This window comes from Staurois parvus, unplaced genomic scaffold (assembly GCF_062004578.1).
Source record: "Staurois parvus isolate SC_StPar_1 unplaced genomic scaffold, SC_StPar_1.0 ptg000011l, whole genome shotgun sequence".
NCBI lineage: Eukaryota > Metazoa > Chordata > Amphibia > Anura > Ranidae > Staurois > Staurois parvus.
This window is the reverse complement of record NW_028317807.1, coordinates 23,083,336-23,099,065: the sequence shown is the minus strand read 5'-3', so window position 1 is coordinate 23,099,065 and position 15,730 is coordinate 23,083,336. Positions and strand designations below refer to the sequence as shown.

The 15,730-nt window shown below is 39.4% G+C and overlaps 1 protein-coding gene across 2 annotated transcripts in view; it reads left to right on the top strand.

The window, feature by feature from the left end:
• The window catches only part of MAP3K13 (mitogen-activated protein kinase kinase kinase 13), a 208,253-nt gene that overhangs the window by 153,448 nt on the left and 39,075 nt on the right, over positions 1-15,730 (top strand). For both annotated transcript variants that reach the window (XM_089671689.1, XM_089671681.1), the window contains 3 exons: positions 2,119-2,302; positions 12,298-12,489; positions 15,051-15,209. In XM_089671689.1, coding sequence (XP_089527815.1) covers positions 2,119-2,302; positions 12,298-12,489; positions 15,051-15,209 — 535 coding nt within the window. The remainder of the gene's footprint in view (positions 1-2,118; positions 2,303-12,297; positions 12,490-15,050; positions 15,210-15,730) is intronic.

The window sequence follows — 15,730 nt, the reverse complement described above, 5'->3', positions numbered from 1 at the left end:
ACACCTCTGGGAGTGTAATGTCTTGGTTCCCTGACTGTCCTCAGTGCCTCCTTGGTAGGAGGTAATACTGAGCACTGATCAACCAAATGTAAATAATGTTAATAACATGTTGAATAATTTTTACGTTGTTTTTATGCACATCTATAGTAGCATATTTATGTACATGTATGTAGCCATATTTGTATCTTCAGTCTCTGTTGTCAGATATCCACAAAGCGCCTGTCTGCCAGAGAGAGAGTACATGTCATTTTGATTGCTTCATAATGTGATTGTTTTATTATTATTTTGTCTATGAAATAACAATATGTGGGCAAATATGTTTACATTGCACATGTGGAATCAACTTTTCAATTAGCCCTATCTTGGCGTGCAGAAAAATAGGGAGGATATACTGAAAATAACCATAGTTTTAACTAGGGTCGTTGGTTCGAATCGGGCAACTGTGGGCAACTGTGGCCCTCCAGCTGTTGGTGAACTACAAGTCCCATCATGCCTCTGCCTTTGGGAGTCATGCTTGTAACTGTCAGTTTTGCAATGCCTAATGGGACTTGTAGTTCTACAACAGTTGGAGGGCCACAGTTGCCCACCCCTGCTATAAGTCAATTCTTTATGGGGATTCCTATAGTAAAATGGCACAGTGCTGACCACTGCCTTGCAATGCAGCATTGACATTGTAGCTGTTCTGTGTCTGCTCCCCAAACTACAGGGAGCCAAGCTAACAGAATGCTTGTAGTCAGCGCACTTTATTGTACTGTGCTGATGGACTTAAAATGTAAATAAAGGCAAGTTTTTATTGCTGTCTGTTTCCTTGTTAGAGAGTATCACTCTCTCTATTTGTCCTGTTTACATTAATCACTGAGAGGGAATGTGAAAGAAAACCCCAAATTTTAAGTTGTCACCAGAACAGGAATAGAGAAGAGATCTTCTAATGGGGACACTAGTTCTGGTAATGCTGGTGACAACCAGAGATTCCCTGATTTTGGAGGGATTTCCTCTCGCTTCCTGTTGTGGTCACTTGAAGGGAAATCTCCCCAATCGTACATGGATGAAAAAAAACTCACAGGAGTTAAAACCCTCCCTTACTCTATCTAAAATGAAGAAAAGGTATTGTCTTTAGTTCTATCTTAAGGCTACATGCAGATGGCTGAAAATCTGTGGCCTCCAGCAACAATCAGTGGATTCTTGCCATTGTACAAATCACTGGCAGGCTCCACTGCTATTTGCATGTAATTACTCAAATGAGAAGTTACAATAAAACAGAGCCTCTGACTGACTGTGTTTCTGCTGAGCTGTGACCACCCAAAAACTGACCACAGGTAATTGGCCAACTTGTATGTGGCAGTAGCATAAAATGTTGCTGCATCTAGAGGTAGTGTTTAGCTGCCTCTGAATGCAGCAAACTACCTTCAGATATTGGCAATCAGGAGCCATAGGCTCCCATTTCTGTCAGTCAAATCCTATGAGGAGGGTGTGTGGCTTACCAACGTGCGTGGCTCTATAAACACACACAGCCCAACTTAGGAGCAGGCCCGCATGGGTGCCTCCTTAGCAGTTGGTTTGCTGAGGTGTCACTCACAGGAAGGAGGAGCTGATAGCACTGGCAGGAACTGAAAAAGAGAAGGTAAGCCACCACTCTGCAATATCTTTGTACAGAGCAGGTAAGTATAGCTTCTTTTTTATTAAAAAAATAAAGTGAGGTTTAGCATGACTTTAATGTCTGTACCCAGACAGCAGACAGCGACTCACCCACCAGGCCTTTCACAGGTTTGAGAATCCAGAGACAGTCATATGACTGCTCAATATTGCTGCAAATAAATGTACCGTATTTAGGGGACGATGTTTCCACTTTTGGCAGTTCAAACTTTTTCTTATATAACTAGAGTATGTCCTATGTGTTTTAGAAACGGAGGCTTCACATCGACCTAATAAAATATGTCACCTTTATGTCCAAACTCCAGAACACCATTTGATAATCATTCTGTATATTGGACAAAAGATCCCCCATGCTGAAGCCTAGAACTGACACCTTTTGGTTGCAATGATGTCTAAAAGACCTTTGTTATATTTATGTTATAGTTATAATTTTTTTCCTAAATCTGGTTCTTTTTTCACTTTTAGATACTTGGGAAGTCCCATTTGAGGAGATTTCGGAGCTGCAGTGGCTGGGTAGTGGGGCACAAGGAGCGGTTTTCCTGGGGAAATTCCGAGGAGAAGAAGTCGCCATCAAGAAAGTGAGAGAGCAGAAAGAAACTGACATTAAACACCTGAGAAAGTTAAAGCACCCCAACATCATTGCCTTCAAGTATGTATCATGGTTGCTGCTCGTTACATGAATCACTGACATTCTTTTTTAAACCTGTGAATGAATCATCAGTAATATTTATTCCTTCTCTAATGTTCCACTTGTCATTCCACCTGAGAGAAAATGATAAACATTAGCATGAGGGTACAAGCACTTCATTAACTTGATCAACTAAAGAGCACAGCCATTTTTGGCTTAAAGCAAAATTCTAGCCCAAACATTTTCACTTAGACTTTTTTGCTGTCTGTGTCCCCTTTGGGAATATTTATCCTCATCATTTATCATGTTGACCCCATGGGCAGAAAGTGAGAACAAGTGTGGATTCACACATGTGTGGTGCGAATTGAAGCTCAGTTTTTAGCTAATTGTTCAGTATTTCAGGTCAGGTTTTCATCACGATCAGGTCAGGATTTTATCCTGTTCACAACTGAATGACATGTGTAATTCAGAAGCGTTCCCATAGAAGTCAATGGGCCTGAATTTGCACCTGAGCAAGACCACACTGCTCAGAAAACTGACAGGACTCCTTTGCAATTCGCACTGAATCTCTACTATGGATGCACCAGACATACAGTGAGGAACAGAAGTATTTGAACAACCTGCGATTTTGCAATTTCTTCCACTTAGAAATCATGGAGGGGTCTGACATTCACATTGTAGGTGCATTCCCACTCTGAGAGACAGAATTAAAAAAACAATTCTGGAAATCACATTGTATGATTTTTAAAGAATTTATTTGTCTTGCACTGCTGAACATAAGTATTTGAACACCTGAGAAAATCAGTGTTAATATTTGGTACAGAAGCCTTCTGTACCAATTGTGTGGATGGAGGAATCCATTAGTTTTTTTTCTTAGAAAAACATCCATCTCTTGCTTAATCTGTCAGACAAATGCATAATCTACAGTACACTCATTTTATTTAATTTACCAGCTAGACCTGAATGTGTGTTCTGGTATTAACATACATATTAACTGAGGGTATAGTTTCTATGGGTCATTATAGAGATCATTGTTCTCTATGTCTGGTCTGTTTGCCCAATATAATCACAGAGGTGAACACTACCCAGATGACATCTATCGAAGAAGATTTAGTGGATATGCACAAAAACGCAGGAGTGTAGCAGAGCCTCTTTTACATGTAACCAGTGTGAAGAGTGATGGTAGAAAAAAGACCTAGTGGTCCACCAAGTCTGCCCCCCCCCCCCCTTTTTTTTTATTTTTTATTGTTTTTTTTTTTTGTCTGAGGGTAGATCTAAGTTTTTCTCAACCATGTTTGAATCCACTTAACTCAGTGTTGGCTGACTCACTACCTCCACTGGAACTCTATTGCATTAACTACTCTTTTGGTAAAATAATACTTTCTATGATTTTTTGAGGTCATTCCCATATGTTCTTGACCTTGGCTTTATATTGCAAATATTTTCCTCCTGAACCTTATTCACCCTTATTGAACCGTATAAGTTTTGATCATTTTTCCCCTTTCCCTTGCTTCCTCCTGTATATATTAAGTTCCTTATGTCTCTCCTGATATCTTTTATCCCCCAGACCTTTCACCATTTTCACCATTTTTTGTTGCCTGTCTCTGGACTCATTCTATCTCATCAATATCTTTTTGTAAGTGAGGTCTCCAGTCTCCAGAAACTGAACACAGTATTCTAATGAGGTCTAGAGATCTTTGAAGAAGAATCAGGTCCTTCTTCCTTCTGCTGGTGACCCATCTAGTGGTACACCCTAGAATTCTATTGACTTCTCCCACTGCATGGCTACACTGTTTGCTCAATTTGTAGGAAATAATTAAAAATTATTAGTAAAAACTGTTGTTTTTTCCTTTGCTCACACTACTAAGGACCCCTGTTTATTGAGAGCATGCTCTGTTCCAGAAATTATTAATACAAAAATAGGAATGAAAATATGGTATAGCTTCTTAATTTCTGCTTTGACAGGATCAATGCCATCAAAATGAATTACCTTCCTAAACTATTATATTTCATAACGGGTCCTTTCAATCGCAATACCAAACCATATTTTTTAGAATCAAACAGTGGAAAGTTCTCAGATTCATATGGTGTCTAGACTGGCCAGACAACTTTTTTTAATAGGAATAAGCTTTCCAGAGGACTAGGGGTAACCAACATAGTGAAGTATTACATAGTTACATAGTTAGTCTGGCAGAAAAAAAGACAAAAGTCCATCCAGTTCAACCATTAAAAAAAAAAAAAAAGTTATAATCCTACACTCACAGTTGATCCAGAGGAAGGCAAAAACCCAGCAAAGCATGATCCAATTTGCTCCTGCAGGAGAAAAAATTCCTTCTGGATCCCCCGAGAGGCGATCGAATATTCCCTGGATCAACTTTACCTATAAATAGTAGCCAGTTATAATCTGTGTATCCAAGAAACAATCCAGGCCTTTTTTAAAGCAATCCACTGAGCTGGCCAAAATCAACTCTTGAGGGTGTCTATTCCACATTTTCAGAGCTCTTACTGTGAAGAAACCTTTCCGTGTTTGGAGATTAAATTTCTTTTCCTCCAGATGTAAAGAGTGCCCCCTTGTCCTCTGTGATGACCTCAGGGTGAACAACTCTACACCGAGTTCACTATATGAACCACTGATGTATTTATACATGTTGATCATATCCCTCCTTAATCTCCTCTTCTTAAGAGAGAATAAATTCAGTTCCTCTAATCTTTCCTCATAGCTGATCTCCTCCATGCCTCTTATCAGTTTGGTTGCCCTTCTCTGCACTTTCTTCAGTACCCCAAAGTTCTTTTTGTGAATTGGTGCCCAAAACTGAACTGCATATTCCAGATGAGGTCTTACTAATGATTTGTACAGGGGTAATATCTCTCTCTCTGGAGTCTATACCTCTTTTAATACAAGAGAGGATTTTGCTCGCTTTAGAAACCGCAGCTTGGCATTGCATGCCATTATTAAGCTTGTGATCTACCAGAACTCCCAGATCCTTCTCCACCATTGATTCCCCCAGTTGTACTCCCCCTAGTATGTATGATGCATGCATATTCTTAGTCCCCAAGTGCATAACCTCCATTTATCAACATTAAACCTCATTTACCACATAGTTGCCCAATTAAACAGTGCATTGAGGTCAACTTTAAGTTGGAGACCTCCTGTAAGGACGTTATTCCACTGCACAGCTTGGTGTCATCTGCAAAGACTGAAATTGTATTTTTAATCCCAGATCCTATATCGTTTATAAATATATTAAAAGTAAGGGTCCCAAACTGAACCTTGGGGTTTACCACTGACAACCCTAGACCATTCAGAGTATGAATCATTAACCACTACTATCTGAATACGATCTTTTAGCCAGTTTTCTACCATTTACATATGTATTTTTCCAAGCCCGTAGACTTTACCTTACACATCAGCCATGTGTGGGGAACTGTGTCAAACGCTTTTGCAAAATCCAAGTATACCATGTCCACAGCCACCCCTCTGTCCAAGGTTTTGCTCACCTACTCATAAAAAGAAATCAGATTTGTTTGACAACTTCTGTCTTTCAAGAATCCATGCTGTCTGTTGCTTAAAATATTTTTTTCCAGCAAGAACTCATCTATGTGGCCTTTTATTAAACTTTCCAGTAACTTTCCAACTACAGAAGTTAAACTAACAGGTCTATAATTACTTTGTAAAGATTTTGACCCCTTTTTAAATATTGGCACCACATTGACCTTATGCCAATCCAGTGGTACTAGGCCAGTCATTAAAGAGTCCCTAAAAATTAGAAACAATGGCTTTGAAATGACAGAGCTCAATTCTTTAAGGACCCATGGGTGTATGCCATCTGGTCCAGGTGCTTTATTCACCTTTATTCTGTCTATAAATTTTTGGATCATATCAATTGTAAGCCAATGTGGATCATCTGGAGCTGTGTCAATACCATGCCCATTATGGACAAGAGCGCCCCCATGCTCCTTTGTATACAGAGAGCCGAAGAAGGTATTTAATAAATTTGCCTTCTCTTTGTCCCCAGTCACCCACTCTAGATTATTTTGTAGAGGGCCTACATGCTTGCACCTGACCTTTTTACTGTTAATATATTTGAAGAATTTTTGGGGGTTGGTCCTGCTATCTTTTGCAATCTGTCATTCGTTTTTAATTTTTCCAGCCTTTATTTCCTTTTTTCATATTCTGCTATATTCTTTGTAATGTTTAAACAATGATAGCATTCCTTAATTTTTATATTTAATAAAAGCTCTTTTCTTATTATCTATACCTTTTTTAACTTTGGCCGTAAGCCACATAGGTTTGATTTTTAGCCTTTTAAACTTGTTGCCCATGGGAATATATTTTGCAGCATGTTCACACACAGTCTTTTTGAAGAACTCCCATTTCTGTGTTGTGTTCATTGATGCCAACATTCCCTCCCAGTCTTGGCCAGCAGCTCTCAGCCTTGGAAAATTAGCTCTCTTAAAATTGAGCATTTTTATTTTTCCCGTATGTGCTTGCTGTTTACAGCTAACAATAAATTAAGTCATGTTATGGTCACTGCTACCCAGATCATTCCTAATAGGGGCCTCTATGAACTGTACCATAAAATTGTTCTGTAGTAGGTTTAAACATTTTTGCCCTTTAACTGTTCCTGCAGTACCATTACTCCAGTCAATTTCTGGGTAGTTAAAACCCCCCATTATTATCACTGTCCCAGCCCTTGCAGTCCTTTCGATCTATGCAAGGAGCTGAGTCTCCACCTCCTCATTAACACTGGGAGGCCTATAACAAACTCCAATGATTACCTTTGTAGTACGCACCCCCATATATATAATGCTTCAGCCTCATCGCACTCTCCATCAACTAGGTTCTCTTTCACACTCATTCTGAGATCACTTCTCACATAGAGACAGACACCACCAACTTTCCTATTTATACCGTCTCTCCGAAAGAGAACATAGCCAGGAATATTAATGGCTCAGTCATGTGAAGAATGAAGCCAAGATTCAGCAATAACAATTGCATCATAGCTCTCTTCATTCACCAAAGCTTCCAACTCACTTATTTTGCTTGGAAGACTTCTGGCAATAGTGAAAAATCACTTTACTTCATTGTCACCTTGTGCGCTTGTATTTTGCATATTTTTTTATTTTCATACAATTAGTACCAATTCCAGTGGTTGTTTGTAACATGGGAACCTTCTTATCATTTGCCATAGCCCTCCCCCCATCTTTCCCCATTCCACCCACCAATAAGATCAGACAGGGGTCAGAACTGTCTACCCCATTAAAATCTAATTCTTCCTCCACCCTCAATCCTAGTTTAAATGCTCCTGCAACCTTCCCGTAATCTCTCCCCCAGCACAGCAGATCCCCTTCCATATAGGTGCAAACCATCTCTAGCATATAGGTTAGACCCCAATGAAAAGTCAGCCCAGTGCTCTAGAAACCCAAATCGTTCCCTCTTACACCAGTTCTTTAGCCATGCATTGAGTTCTCTAATCTCCCCCTGTCTTTCCTGAGTTGCGAATGGCACAGGTAATATTTCAGAGAATATCACCTTGGAGGTCCTTCCCTTCAACTTGCAGCTTAGTTCTTTAAATTGATTCTTAAGGAGCCTCCACCTTCCATGTATTCTGTCATTGGTTCCAACATGGACCAAGACAGCTGGGTCATGCCCAGCCCCTCCCAGTAATTTATCAACCTGGTCCACCACATGCCGACTCCTGGCACCAGGGAGACGGCAAACCATTCGGTTGAGGTGATCCTGGTGACAAATTATTCGATCAGTCCTTCTGATTATAGAATCTCCTACTACCACCACCTATCTAGACCTTCCTGCACTACCCTCGCCACCCCTCCTGGATGGTCTGCCCTCCCGGCTGTTAGGGATAGAAGTGACATCCAGGGCTGCCACCCCTGAGCTTCCCACCCCCACATCTTCACCCATCTTGGTAAATCTGTTTGGGTGCACAAACCTAGGGCTAGCCTTCCTTTTCTGTGAGCCTCTACCACTCCCTCTCGTTACAGTAACCCATCTTCCTACCCCTATATCTCTGATAGGCCGCATGATGCCCCTTTTTACCCTCGCTCCCACCCTTCCTCTAGTAACTCACTCTTCCCCTGACTCTTTTCCTTTCATCCTTCCTTCCTTCCTTAGATTTCTCTGATATACAGTGGTGTATTAGCACAGATAGTTTGTGGTGCTAGGCTCCTGGGTCATATTTCACAAGGATCACTGTCTTAGTGATGTTTGTGTATTTTCTTGCCTTTTGTAGGGGTTTCCCCTGTGTGCTTCAATTTCTTTTCACAATCTAAAAACATACTGATACGGTAAATGGATTTTGCCTAAACCTGCTCCATTATGCATGGACTGTGACGGTTTCATTAACATAATTAACCTTAGATTACCAGCTCCACTAGAGCAAGAATTGAAAGAAAGTGAATGGTGCCATGTTCTCTCAAAAGCTAAACATAATACACAGGTTCTTTGTAAATAGATAAAATAAATATTGCTGAAAAATACTTTATATTGGCTCTATTTTGTTTAAATTCACCAATCACTTTTTCATCAGTAATTTAAGTAGATGTAATTACATAAGTCACTCCCTCTCCTAAAGAGAGAGGGAGCTCCTTAACTTAACTATGAAAAATTAGGTCAACGTCATCTCATGTTGAACTAAATGCATCAAATACACTTTTTTCCTTTTAAACCAAACAAGCTGGTTCTGGCATGTTTGGTTTGGCTGCAGCAGTACCATGTAGAAGTGCCTGTGCATAGCTTTTAAATGACCACTCTCAACACTGGCGGTGTCCTGAATCAGGGCAGTTATCACGGCAGGGCGTCACCTCATGTCAGAGTTGCCCCCTGTTAACTGGTGATTTGATGACTGATCAGGAAGCAGCAGTAGATGTGCAGAAAGCACAGATCAATATAATATATTTGGCAGAAGCAGGGAGATGCATGCACTGCAGGTCATCAGGTAAAACTTCCTTTCCAGCAAGCCCTCAGTAGAACAGTGACAGAGTGACATCACCAACAGCAATTTCAGACAGTGCCTTAGATGATCTTACATTGCAGATACACCGTTTCAAAACTATAGAACAGGAATGTCTAGGTAGAGTCACATCTGAATGTACACAGCTATTTTATTTTAGGAGGAATTCAAGACAAAAGATAATTATTTTAGGAGATTTTTTGGGGATTCTTTTGGAGATTTTCACTGTAAAACAGCAAATCTTCACTTGAGATCAGGTCAACTTTAAGTTCCCATCGCCTTTCCTGTAAATTATCTATATAGAAACAGCACACTCTCAATACAGGTGATATAAACAGAGTCTGACATCTGTCACATTGTCGAATTGGACCCCACCTATCACCCACTTATTGTCATTTGGGGGTTATTTACTAAAACTGCATATAAACCAATCAGCTTCTAGCTTTTAATGGCAAAGCTTAATTGAACAAGCTGAAGTTAGAAGCTGACTGGCTACCATGCACAGCTGCACCATATTTTTAGTTTTAGTAAATCTCCCAATGTATGTCTACCAAATCTGATACCTAAGAGTGGACTCACACTATAGTGGTACAGGAAATAACATTTGATTTGGACAGGAATCGCACTGCATTGCTGTTAAAATCACATGCAATTATTTGCATTGTGATTTGAGCCCATTTATTTTTTATGGGCTCAGTTCACCCTGCACCCACATGAAAAAGGTGCAGGAACAATTTTTTTTTCTGCACCAAATTCAGATTGCATGGGTTTTCACAAGCATTCAATCCAATTCTTGCAATTGCACTGTGTTTTGCAATCTGTTTTGGGGTGTCATTAATTTAACACTGATGCACCGCATATATGTGGATTAGGTCTAAAGGTATTATGATTTTCCATAGAGTACAGTGAACTTTTTAAACACACTTGGCATTATTGTTCATATACGGTATGTATATAAAAACAGAATGTCTTAATCAGCTGTAAAGACCTTATAATTCACAGTAGGTTATACATTATCCCATATATGCTTGTCATTCATCAGCTGTTTTGCATTATTCATTTCCACTTACATTTGCTTTGTAGTCCCTTTCACAGTTTGCATTTGTTTCAGTCATTGTTTCGCTATCTCTTGGTATCCCTGTATCTGTGTTTTTTTGGTCTGTACAGTAAACAACAAGCAGCTCAGAGAGAGTTCATTTAAGGTAAGGAAGGCTGGCAATTTGGAATGTTCAGGAGATACTGTATGCAGATGCACACTGCATCATCATCTCCTCCATCATACTGATTAAAGGAATACTAGCTTATCTGAAGGGTGTCAGCTTTATATTCATTAGGAAATGACAGGGTAAAAATGAATAACAGAGATTACAAGGTAAGTTGTAAGAACTCTTGATTTGCATTGTAAAAGCAGTATCTAGAGCTTTCTAATTAAGCAACATCTGCTTAAAAAAATCACCAAGGAAATTAAATTTTGGGAAATGTTTGTAAAAATGGCAAAAGAGAGGTGAATAATTGTCACTCATTAGCCAATTTGGTAACAGCTGGCTGTTATTTGGTATACCTCCACTTACCATTTGATATACTGAGCTGGAATTTGTTCTTTTATTATTATTATTATTATACAGGATTTATTCAGCGCCAACAGTTTGCACAGCACTTTACAATATAACGGGAGACAAAACAGCAACAATACAGTCCAATACAAGAGGGTTAGGAGGGCCCTGCTCCTTGGAGCTTACAATCTAAGAGGGAGGGGCTAGTGGTACAAAAAGTAGTAACTGTAGGGGATGAACTGGTAGGAGGAGTAGAAGATTCCATTATTGGCTGAGGGCAGGATAGGCTTCCCTGAAGAGATAGGTTTTCAGAGATCGCCTAAAGGTGAGCAGAGTAGGCGATAGTCTGATAAATTGGGGTAGAAAGAGGAAGGGGGAAGCTCTGGAGAAGTCCTGGAGATGAGCATGGGGGGAGGAGACAAGGGAGCTAGAGAGCAGAAGGTCGTGCAAGGAGCGGAGAGTACGGTTTGGGTGATATTTGGAGACAAGATTGGAGATGTAGTTTGTGGCAGAGTTATACATGGCTTTATATGTTCTTTAAAGTGGACTTTGCCACAAAATATAAGCTCCACTTATTAGGTCTGCCCCCCTCCGTAGAAAAACTGATGACTAATAGTACTTGTAAAATGTACCTGTAAAAGAAAAAAGTTTGACTAAATTCTTAACTTACTCCAGTCTCATGACTGCAGTGATGTCATGCTCTTTTCAACAAAAACCTGGGAAATGCAGAGCAGCTGAAATCTTGCAAGAAGACACTCTTTCACTGGGCTAAAGTGTCTTCTCGTAAGGTTTAGGGTACTCATTGTTCCCCAGGAAGATAGCTGGAAGGGTTAGAGACACCATACCCTGCAATAAGGAAGGCATGCAGGTATACAATCTAACTTTTTTTTCTGTTACATTTTTCAAATACTGTTAGGTAGCACTCAAGTTCTCTTACAAGAGTAGGGGGCCCCAACCTCATAAGCGCACCTTGCACTTTATTGCAAGGTCTCTTAAATCCATTTATCAGGTTACAAAATATGAATATTGTTCTCTTTATATTGTAAGGAGCAATGTGGGAGGAGGTATAAATCTGAATACCCCTGTCCTTGTGCTTCACATGTTAGTCTACTTGAAGGTTCACTGGTTATTCCATGATTTTTTTTTTTATTCATGTGATCTGTGTCACAACATTTCTCATAGATTTACAGTATTATGAGAAATCTCATTGACTCTCAATGTTGCTGAGCCCTGAGGGGTCCGGAAATAACCGACTGAGCTTAATATTGGAGAAATGGAAGCACAGCGGTAAATCAGTTCTGTTTCTTAATGTGACCGTCTGTTCTGGAGTACTTTTTCCAACTTTAGGTGTCTTCTTCTTAATTTTTTAAACAATCAACTTTATCCAAAGGTGTCACTTTGTTCTTTTTTGACATTTTAAACATTGCTCTTAATTTAAAGTTTTTCTCAACAGCTTTGATGCCAAAGTGCCCTTTCTCTTATTTCTCCACAGAGGTGTTTGTACGCAGGCCCCATGTTACTGTCTTATTATGGAGTACTGTGCCCATGGACAGCTTTATGAGGTACTCAGGGCTGGGCGCAAGGTAACCCCAAGACTCCTGGTGGACTGGTCAACTGGGATTGCTAGTGGCATGAACTACCTCCACCTGCACAAGATCATTCATAGGGATCTCAAATCACCCAAGTGAGTATTTTTCTTTTTAGTAAGAGCACCATGGTAATCCTCTCAAGTGTTTGAGATTAGCACAGAGTCTATTTGGGGTTTAGTAATTTCAGTGACATGTCACTATGGGGGTTATTTACTAAAACTACATGGTTCAAAATCTGGTGCAGCTCTGCGTAAAAACCAATTAGTTTCTAGGCTTTATTGTCAAAGCTTAATTCAACAAGCTGAAGTTAGAAGCTGATTGGCTACCATGCACAGCTGCACCAGATTCTGAGTGCACCAGTTTTAGTAAATCTCCCCCATGTATCATGAGTCCAGTGATTGCATTTCAAGTCAAACTCCAATTTTGTTTGGAAAACAAACAGTCGACTCTAGCTAAACTATATAAATGGTACATGCTTTAGCATTTTTTTTGCAGATTTACACCTTTCTTTGTTCTGAAAAAGATGGAGTTAGAATTTCTATATATTTTATTGAACAAATTTCAATGCTGTAGTAACAGAAGCTACAGTGTCTACACTCTTTAGGTGAGGGACCTTAACCTCCCTGGAGGTATTCCCGAGTGTAGCTCGGGGTAAAGTTTCAGTACCACAAGCGGTAACCCCGAGCTACACTCGGGCTTACCATGCGGTGCTGCTCTGGGATCCCTCGATCACTTACCTTGTCCTGCGGTCCCGCAATGTCCCTCCTGCAGTGTCCCTGGCAATGTAATCCGGCAGATGCCGGCATCTGTCATCTGGGTTCCGTCCCCTGCGAGCATCGGGACGTATGGGGGACGTAACGGTGGGAAATTTGAAAATGACAAAAAGTTTCATTCACTAAAATCATTAAAATCACATAGTAAAACATTACTGTATCAAAGCATTTCACATACATTTTGTCCCTAGTGCTCTGTCCTGTGCCCTGCCTGCATTTTTACTGTTCTTTCTGCCTGGAAACTGAGAAACGTCCATGGTGTCCAAAAAGTGTCCCTTTAGGTCAAAAGCGGTTTTAGACCAGCTAGAGAACAGCGATAGTAAATCAGAACCACTTGCAGAATTGAGTGATAATGATTCGTGGGGAAATTCGTCATCAGACACTGAAAACGATTTTGCGACTTTGCTCAGTGATATGCGAACTTGGCGCTATATTTCAAATTTCAGTGTTTTTGGTTTGATTATATTATTGAATTAAATTTATTATTATTATATTATTTTTTATGATTATTTATTAAATTATAATTTATGATTTCGTGTTTCAAGTTTTATGCTACCCGGGATGTTTACTAGACTCTTGTTCGGACAGATTTCAGTGAGTTATTCCTAAAAATTACAGGCCTACAATAAAAAAAAAAACATATTTCCATGCAAAAAAATGTACCGCTTTGAGCACAGAAATATGGACATAATCATACCGCTAGGGAGGTTAAGAAGTATTTTGTCAGAAATAAAACTCCCATTGGTTGGGATACAGTGAAATTTAGCTTGTCTGTGAGTGTGGCTTTTTCGTTGAGCAGATTCACAGATTAATTAAAGCAGGAAATGAATAGTCATATTGGGTTCTATACACATACAATAACTGGGGTGCCTCCAAGAGTAAGGAGAAAAAGAGGCAACAACAGAGGCTGTCGGAGAGTTCCATATAGTGTAGTGGTTTAACAGATGGTTAGGTGAGAAGAAGAGAAGGTAAACTGCTATAGTATACTCACATCTGAGGTTGCTGAGCTCCCTAATGGGGAATCAGACAACCTGAAGTGAAAACCTGCAGGGAATATAACTGTCTCTGTGCAGAGGAAAGTCGCACTCATGCTCAGTTTGGGAGAGACAGATAATCCTAAGCACTGCGGTCTCTAGATTCCGGTGTATAAACAGTAAGAGGTCTTTGAGACCCCAAAATGGGAAAGTGGTGTCAGCAGAGGCGCCTGAATGTGAAGGAGAAGCTGAGAAGTGGATTCTTCGAAAATTCAATATTTATTACTCACAGAACAGTACAAAAACACTGTCAACTCTTGGTTTCATGGCACTGCATTAGCCACTTCCTCTGGATGGTGCATAAAACACTTTAAACAGCTGTGATGTCCCTCCTGCTGTTTGTTAGCATAATTCTGTGAGCAATATATATTACATTTATGAAGAATCAATTTCTCAACTTCTCTTTCACATTTGGACGCCTATGCTGACACCAAAATATGCATAGAATGCACACAATACCTTTGGGTTGTCATACTGCAAGGAAGCAACATTTAATTTTTTTCAGCAGCTTTAGAAAATCCCAATGGCTGCAGAAAAAATGTAAAAGAAACTTTAATCATACCAAATATAATGACTTGTAGTAGTTATGTATTTTTTTTATATTTATAATGAAGTGTTCACTGTTTGTTTATTGCGCAAAAATCAATTGATAACATCACTGTTGTTTACTGAGTTAGATTTAGCTATAGGGTCTTTCAAAATAAATAAATCTTCCGCTCTAATATAGCAGATGGGATTTAAAAAATGGATATAATGATTAAAAAGGCATATTTGTATTTTTCTAAACCTGGCCCTTTGTACATTGCAAATGAATATTTATTAAGATATTGATATATTTTTCCTTCACAGTGTCCTAGTCACGCACACAGACACAGTCAAAATTTCGGACTTTGGAACATCCAAAGAACTTAGTGACAAAAGCACCAAGATGTCATTTGCTGGCACTGTGGCATGGATGGCTCCCGAAGTCATCCGCAATGAGCCGGTCTCGGAAAAAGTGGACATCTGGTTAGTATGAACCATATGGCTATGATCTGTAGTAATTTACAGTGTACTGTTTATTTCTAGGCAGTGGTGTTAAACATTTAAATGACTTTGATGTTTGTCTTGTTTGAAATAACAGGCAAATCCCTTACTGATTTACACACAAGTCTTATCTTAACTTTTGTGGTTTTACTGCATATTAAACATATTGTATTTATTCAATATACATTTCATGCACATCACACACCTGGTTTTGCAGAATTTCAGTTGTAATAAGTGCCATAGACAATATTTGCTGCCTTTGGCACCTAAAGTATTCTCAATAGTAGCAAAACCAATGGTAATATTGTCATAGTAATCACAATTTTCATCTTCCTCAAGTGCTTGATCAATTTAGAAAGCATTACCATAGAAATAACATAGTAAACATTGGCACTGGGCTGTGAATCCTTACAAAAGTTAATTATTAAAAATGATATAAAATTACAAACAGGACAATAATGTTAATGCATTTCAGCCTCTGAAGGCTGATATCATGCTATAAT